We start from the raw sequence: 8,169 nt of genomic DNA, 5'->3' as shown, positions 1-8,169 counted from the left end.
CAGCAGCAGCCTGCTGTCATCCACATGCTCTGCAGCTGGTGTGTGGAGCTTTAAAACAAACAAACAAACAAATAAATAAATAAATAAAAAAAGCCCCGCACTCACTGGCTCTGGCAGCGGCAATTCGAGCCTCTGAGGGCTTGTGGCAGAGCTCCCCCCATGCAGCAGGGGGCAGTGGGGGGGGCAATGGCAATCACACCCCCACCTCCACCTGGCACCTGCACAGCAGCCGCACCATCGCACAGGTGCAGTACGGCTTGGCAGGGTGCCGCACGCTGTCCCGGAGCTGGGGCAGATCCACGTGTCAGCCAGAGCTCCCGGTTTGATTCCCCAGCTCTCTGGCCAGTCCCCCAGCTCTTTCCGGGGGGCACAGGCCTCTGGTTTGACGTGCCAGGTTTCAGCAGGGCGACGCTGCAGGCTGGGGGCAGCGGCAGCACAGCAGCCTTCCCGGCTCTTGGTGTGGGCTGTGTCAAGCAGCTGCCACTGGCCCCAGCCGGCAGGAGCAGCCTGCCTGAAACCTCGCATGCAGATTGGGGGCCGCACCCCTGGGAAGAGCTGGGGGAAGTGATCAGAGAGCTGGGGAATTGAACCGGGAGCTAGATTTCATTATCAGAGCAGTCCTTCCTCCCTCTCCATAGTTTCTGTTTAGCTGCAAGCCCAGCTTCGAAACGCAAAACATTTTGCAACATTCGAAAATTTCAAGTGCCCTCATTTAGTTTTGAAGCCTCTTGTTTCATTTTGATTTCGCTGCTTCAAGCTCGAAATGCAGCAAAACCGCTTCGAAACATAACACTCGTCGAAGTTTCGCACAGCTCTACTTCTTAGCAAACAATATTCTTCTTATTTTTATACTACAGAACATCCCCTATATTTTTAAAAGACTGAGTTTCATTTCCCCATGGTTTACTCAACACTGTACCAAACAAGTAGGGGATTTGTTTGATGACAATACTGATATAGTTTGATTGATAATATTGACAACAAAACTCTGCTCCGGTGGTGATTACTGCATAAAAACATCACTAGGATGGTCAACACCTGCACAGCAAACTGTGGATCATAACAACCAATATTTTAACTAGCAACTTCCTGGAAATTTTAGTTTTAATCTGATATGATACATTATGTCCCAGAGAGCTGGTGCTGAAAGATGGCTATTCCCTTTTTCCTCCTCAATAAAATGACTTGTAAAAGTAAGGCGATAAGTCCTTTCAGCAAAGAAATTAAGTTGCATTGGCTGGAAAGCTTTTAACATGAATCCTGGCAGCCTTTGGTGCATTCCTTAATAATTATTTTGATCCTAGCTTCCAGATTTTTTCCAGGTTTTGGAGGCAACATAAAATCCTAAAATAGCATGAGAAGACAGTCTGAGAAATGTATAGTGGATTCTGGGGGGTCTCTTCTCTAGCACAGACTGAAAATGCTGCCCATTTGGTATAAAGTGGTGTTTTCTGCCTCTGAAATGAACCTCTCCAACAAGCTTTACCTGTGTTTTATCTCTGTCTTTCCAGCTTGTGTGCAAATAAGTTTGGAAAAGCAGGAATCCAAAACATCGAGGAAGTGAAAAGGCACCGACCTGACTTGCAGGTTGTATTGAAGATGACAGAAAGCGAACAGCTGCTTGATGAAGTGATAGAAATGGTGGAGGAGGTATTCAGCGAACAGCACGCATTTGACAAAAAGTGGCTCCTAAAAACTATTCAGACTGCCAAGAAAGATCTTCATGATGAAGGGCATCTGAGGGAGCCTGTGAGAGGAAAAGTAATAAAGCTAAAAAAGTTGTTGAGAAAGGTTGAAGACCAGTTCCAAGCACAAGAGCCTGGGAAAGACTGCATCCTCAAGCTTAGTTAGAAGGTAGGCTAAAAAGGCAAATTCTTCCAAAGCAGAAAAGTGCTGCAGCTTTGCACCCAGTGATAAGCCTAGATGCATTCATATCACTTAGGACAAGCTCTGTAGATGTACCGCTTACCACCTGCATTAGTGGAAAATTTCTAACCACCGGTCGAGTAGCAGGATTCAAGGGCTACATTCCCAGACAGATAACCAGCAAGCAAAGGCCTGAGCAGGAGTTTTTCCCCACTTTGGCCTACCTGAGCTTGCAAGGTCAGGAGCATCTGGCTGATGTTTCTGCCTCTGTGCTGGTTCTGCTACGTGGAGGGCTACCCCTGGCAATGAGGAGAGCAAGCCAGGGGTCAGAGGTATAGCAGAGCAGCAGTGCCCCTCCTGGAAGTCACTGCCTGGGGCTGCTGTCCCGGCCACCCGGCCACAGGTCCGATCCAGGAGCACTTCCGTAGCAGGGAAAATGGAAGAATGGGTTTTGCAGGCAACTGTTGCCCATATCTTTAAACAGTGAGAAACCATGTCAAACTTTTCCTTCCCCTGCTCCGTGATCGGCCTCCTGCTTTGCCCTGACTCAGTTTCTGTGTTTCCCCCAAGCATCAGTTTCTGTGATGTCCCAAGCATCGCAATCGGGCTGGGGAAAGGTACTGAGCTTGATCACTCAATTCCCTTCCCCAGCCCTACGATCGGGCTGGGGATGGGAAGTCAGCCCAGCTGGGCTGAGTTCCTTTCCCCAGCGGGACGGTCGGGTGAAACATTGAAATGGCGTCGAAACAGCCTGGCTGGAAAATGGAACAGCTGTTTCGACTCAAAATGAAATTCGAAACAAAACGCTGCTCCGTTCAAACCTCGAAGCTGAAGTCGAAATGGAAGAGTGCCGTTTCGCACAGCCCTGCTAATTCCCCAGGCTGAGCTACCTGTGCTCTGCTCGGCTCGCAGGAGGGGTCCTGCATTCAGGGGCGCTGATTATATGAAGACAGATCAATGCACGTGGCCGTGTCTGCAGGACTGCTGCTGTTGAGACAGGGCTGAGTCCAGGCTGGAGGAGCAAAACGCAAGTCTCTGCTTCTGCTGCTTGCTCAAACTGAGCTGCTTCCCCTCTGAGCCTCAGTTTTCCTGTCTGTGAAATGGGCATGGTAACGTGCACAGTCCAAGGGGGCTAGTCTGAGAATGTCAAATAGGTTGAAAGCAGCACGTGAACGTATTTACACGCATCCCTGCTTTTACTATTGTAGGTAATAGAAATTGGGCTGGGTCTCCCTTCCCCCTCCTGCTGTCCCACCCCTGTTTGCATTGGGAGGGAGGTCTGGCTCAGGGCTCCTGTTCTCCATTGAAACCAAGGCAGGTTGACACAGGGAAGGAGGGAGACTGTCCCGTTGCTCCTTTATCATCCCTGGCCACTTCCTCAGCCAGCTTCTCCTCTGTTGCCCCATCTCTGCAGTCTCTCTCACCTGGTTTGATTGGTTCCTTCTTTTGCTTTTGCATCGCTTCTTCCAGCCCCTCGGGCACAGCCCCGACACTGCCTTTCTTGCACACCTCGCCGTGCTGCTCCCACTGCCTCCCGCTCTGTTCCCAATTACCATGAAACCTTCCACCCCCTCAGCCCATCCCCTCTGCTGTGAATGGGGCAATGGTACCAAAGCCGTTCTGCTGCTGTTCGAATACCAAGAGGGAGAGACCATGCTCCCACATCCCCTCTTGTAAACCTCTCAGCCCATTTTCAGTGTTTTAAATAACTGTCTTGCCAGGAAAGCAAGCTGCACATCACAGGAGACAGTGTAAGGGCTCTTCTGTTCACTGTGCAGCTGCAATCATACAAGCAAACAAGACATGAGGATGCTGGAGACTGGGATGGAGGATAAGCCTCAGGATTTCGGCTAATAAAAGTTAATGAGGGGGCCTAGTTCAATGCCTGGATAATGCTAGATGTGACTCCATGTTCATCACTCAGAGCCTGTCTACAACGGAGGCTGCAGCGCACTGTACGTATCTGTGCCAACAGCATCGTTTTGGCACTGACAGCCTCTCCGAGCTCAGATGCTAGAATAAAGAAGCCTAGTGTTGGTAATATGAGGTATTCAGCTTGGAATAGATGCAACATTACTGACTTTCAACATGAGTGGGGGGGCGTGCTGTGAATGCACGTGCTGATTTTTAACTTGAATATGGGGGAGGGTGCACACACCTGTGCGCGCGCGCGCGGCAAGTTATATTCTAGCATAACTTACTAATATGCGAGTGGAAAGGTTTACCACTAAAGCTCCCCAAGAGAAATATAAAACTGCGAGCACAGCTGTAGACGGACAAGGACAGAGGAAGGGAGAAAACCGCCTCACTCCCTTCGCTGACTCCACTGTCCCACTAGCTCCCCAGATGCAGCAGAGAAAGCCTTGCATAACTACACAGGGAGCTGGAAGAGAATTGCAATATATGGCATTGTGCACCCAAAATCCTCCCTGTAAGAAAGGAGACTGCTGGAAGTCCCAGCTCTGCCAAGTCCCCCGCTGCAGACTGAGCCTCAGTCCAATCCTCCATCCCCCTCTGGTTTGGGGCCTTTTTCAGTCCTGCACTCTCATCCCTGCTCCGAGTTCCTGGGTCTTCATATCCTCCTCCCAGCCCCTACCTGGGGCCTGGGCTCACAGATCTTCTCATCCCCCCAGTCCCCAGGCTCCTGCACTCACTACTAGGCCCCACTCTTAGCCTCTCTTGGACTACTACATCTCAAAGTGGGCTTTGAGCCTGTCCTCTACAAGGACAAACTACCCATACCATTTAATAACAAACACCTAAACCCTTTGGGAGGCACTCAAGCCTTCTCTAAGCTTAACCCAAACCAGGGCCACATGCCCATATGAGCAAGTCCCTCTTTACCCCAGGTACCTGCCCTTGCTCCCCATGGTGCAGCATTGCTTTCTTTCAGTATTCAAGAGCTCTACTATTACAAGTATCTCACTTCATAACACTCAATGTTAGGCTACTTGACTAGCTTGGTCCCCGGGCTTATATAGCTCCAGCCCACCTGCTGCTGGTCAGGTGAGTCCCTAATTAACCCCCTGTGCCACCTGCAAGCTGCCTTTAAAGAAGTAGGCATGTCCCAGTGCCCTACTACAGGGGTCAAGAGCAGGGCTAGGTAGCAGAGTCAGAAAGTTGGAGAGCTCCTGATAATGAACAGCTGTGAGGTAATTAGGTAATGAGCTGTTGAGGTAGGAAGAGGTAGGGTATAAGGCCTGGACATGAGGCAAGGAGCCATACTCCTGGGCAGAGCTGGAAGAAGGACTTTTCTGGGCTGAGTGGAAAAGTGATGTGGGAGACTGGGAGCTGTAAGTAGCTTTAGGAGGGCACAAGCTGGGAGTACTAGGACATGTCTACACATGCAACTAATGCACATGAATAAGCTCTGGAATGGGTTGCTCCCAGGTGTGCTGTTTGAAGCAAAAAAAACCTCTGGATAATATTGCTCTGGACCTTATTCATGCACAGCACATGGAGCCTGATAAGAGCAGCCCCAGCTGGCAGTGGACCTGGGGGTCAGTCTGCCAGCCCAGCATAGCTTTGATGGAGCCCCATGTGCTGCAGAAGGGCTGGCTGGGGCACAAGGGTGCTTCAGCATGGAGGTAGCTGGCAGGCAGCCCCTACAATGAAGCATTCCCATGCCCCAGCCAGCTGAGCAGCATCTAGGCATGTGTTGCTGCACATGAAAAAAACCTGACTCTGTTCAGCTTCTTGTCCACCATCACCCCCAGGTCCTCTTCTGCAAAGCTGCTGCCCAGCCCATCACCCCCAGCCTGCACCGGTGCATGGGATTGCTCCGTCCTAAGTGCAGGACTTTGTATTTGTCCTTCTTGAACCTCATGACACTTCTGTTGGTTCAATCCTCCAATGTGTCTAGGTTGCTGAATCCTAGCCTGACCCTGCAGTGTATCTACTACTCCCCCCCACTAGCTTTCTATCATCTCCTCCCCAGTGCAGTATGGGGAAGAGGATTGTCTGCAGTTCTGTGAGGGGGGGAATGGCCAGAGGAAATCGGGTTTCTTTTTTTCTGTGAAACACCAGGATTTCTTAGGGTGATTTCTTTTTATTGGACCAACTAGGTAGATGGGATAAAACTAGACAGGCTTTCAAATGCAAGACCTTCTTCATCTGGTTTCTGGAAAAGAATAGTTTGCCTTCAAAAGTTTACCTAAGTTTATCTCACTGTTGGACAAATAAGAGATCACCGTAAGAAATCTTTACGTTTCTTGAACATCCTCCTTACACTACTGTTTCTTGTCTGTAAAATTCGTCTCCTGCCAGCAGAGGGCACCAATTGATCCCTTTTCCATCATATTGAGACAGAAAAGCAGCTTTAAGATCTAATGCAAATCCCATGTAAAGCCTCAGGTTGACTTCAATGAGCTTTGGATCCAATCAGGCCCTATACAAACAGTTCCTAGAGCTCTGGGACAGCTTCAGGTCCTTACCTTGGGGGCTCGGACCATAAAGAAATTCTTCCTTATGTCCAGCCTGAAACGATCTTGTTGGAGTTTATGACCATTCAACCTCGTCATCCCTTGGGGCGCTCTGGTGAACAAACATTCCCCCAGATGCTGGTGGTCACCCCTGATAAACTTATAGGTGGCCATCAGATCGCCCCTGAGCCTGCGTTTTTCCAGGTTAAAGAGCCCCAGGGCGCTCAGCCTGTTGTCATAGGGTCTGTTTTCCTGTCCTCTGATCATGCGCGTGGCTCTTCTCTGCACTCTCTCAAGCTTCTCCACATCCTTTTTGAATTGTGGAGCCCAAAACTGGACGCAGTACTCCAGCTGCGGCCTCACCAAGGCTGGGTACAAGGGGAGAATGACGTCCCAGGATTTGCTTGAGAAGCATCTATGGATGCAAGCCGGTGTTTTGCTCACTTTACTAGCCACATTGAAGGCCCCTGTTCATCTTGTGATCAATCATGACCCCCAAGTCCCTCTCATCTGTAGTGCTAGTCAGTGTAGCACTGCCAAGCCTATAAGGATGCTGCAGGTTTTTCCTCCCAAGGTGGAGAACCTGGCATTTTTCGGTGTTAAACACCATCAGGTTCTCATCTGCCCATTTGCTGAGCCTGTCCAGGGCAGCCTGGATCGCTCTCCTGCCCTCAGGTTTGGATGCTTTACCCCACAGTTTGGTATTGTCAGTGAACTTGGCCAGTCCACTTCTGACACCAATGTCCACATCATTGATGAAAATGTTGAACAGTATGGGTCCAAGGACAGAGTCCTGGGGGACCCCACTGGTCACAAGGCACCACGACAATTGACTTCCATCAACCACCACCCTCTGGGTCCGACCATGGTGCCGATTCCCCAGCCAGTGGACCGTGGTGGACCCAAGGCCATGCTTCCCCAGTTTTGCCATCTGAGGCGAGGTAGGCACACGAGAAGGGAGGGACAGGATACAAGTGGACCTGGACAGGTTACAGGGGTGGGCAGATGAGAATAAGGTGGGATTCAACACTGACAAGTGCAAGGTGCTGCACCTGGGGAGGAAAAACCAGCAGCAGACCTACAGGCTGGGGAACTCCCTTCTCGCCAGTGCAGAGGCAGAAAAGGATCTTGGAGTCATTATTGATGCCAAAATAGACATGGGCTGACAGCGTGTGGATGCAGTCAGGAAGGCCAACTGTACCTTGTCGTGCATCCACAGATGCATCACAAGCAGGTCCCAGGAGGTGATCCTCCCCCTCTACGCGACACTGGTCAGGCTGCAGTTGGAGTATTGGATCCAGCTCTGGGCGCCGCACGTCAGGAGGGATGTGGACAGCATGGAGAGGGTCCAGTAGAGGCCACTCACATGGTCAAGTAGGGAAGCAGGGCAGGCCCTACGAGGAGAGGCGACGGGATCTGAACCTGTTCAGCCTCCACAAGAGAAGGCTGAGGGGGATCTAGTGGCCATCTATAAACTTACCAGGGGGGGCCAACGGGGAATGGGAGAGACCTTGTTCCCCTGAGCACTACCGGGAGTAACTAGGAATAATGGCCATAAGTTGACAGAGAGTAGATTCAGACTAGACATCAGGAGGCAATACTTCACAGTCAGGGCGGCTAGGATCTGGAACCAACTTCCAAGGGAAGTGGTCCTCGCTCCTACCTTGGGGGTCTCATAGTTTCATAGTTCATAGTTTCTAGGGTCGGAAGGGACCTAGGCAGATCATCTAGTCCGACCCCCTGCCATGGCAGGAAAGAGTAATGGGGTCAAACGACCCAGGCCAGATGTTCGTCTAACCTCCTCTTAAAGACCCCCAGGGTAGGAGCCAGCACCACTTTGCTTGGAAGTTGGTTCCAGATCCTAGCCGCCCTGACAGTGAAG

General features: G+C 50.8%; 1 protein-coding gene across 1 annotated transcript in view; it reads left to right on the top strand.

Moving 5' to 3' along the window:
• Nucleotides 1-3,909, top strand: part of LOC102378436 — a 23,626-nt gene extending 19,717 nt beyond the window's left edge. Inside the window, exon 7 of the mRNA XM_014527617.2 lies at nucleotides 1,512-3,909. Within this exon, the coding sequence (XP_014383103.1) occupies nucleotides 1,512-1,851 (340 nt within the window). The 3' untranslated portion in view covers nucleotides 1,852-3,909. The remainder of the gene's footprint in view (nucleotides 1-1,511) is intronic.
• Nucleotides 3,910-8,169: the final 4,260 nt, after the last annotated feature.

This window comes from Alligator sinensis, unplaced genomic scaffold, assembly GCF_000455745.1.
Source record: "Alligator sinensis unplaced genomic scaffold, ASM45574v1 scaffold2300_1, whole genome shotgun sequence".
In the NCBI taxonomy this organism is placed as follows: Eukaryota; Metazoa; Chordata; order Crocodylia; family Alligatoridae; genus Alligator; species Alligator sinensis.
Note: the sequence above shows the minus strand (reverse complement) of the source record. Positions and strands in the feature narration are given on the sequence as shown.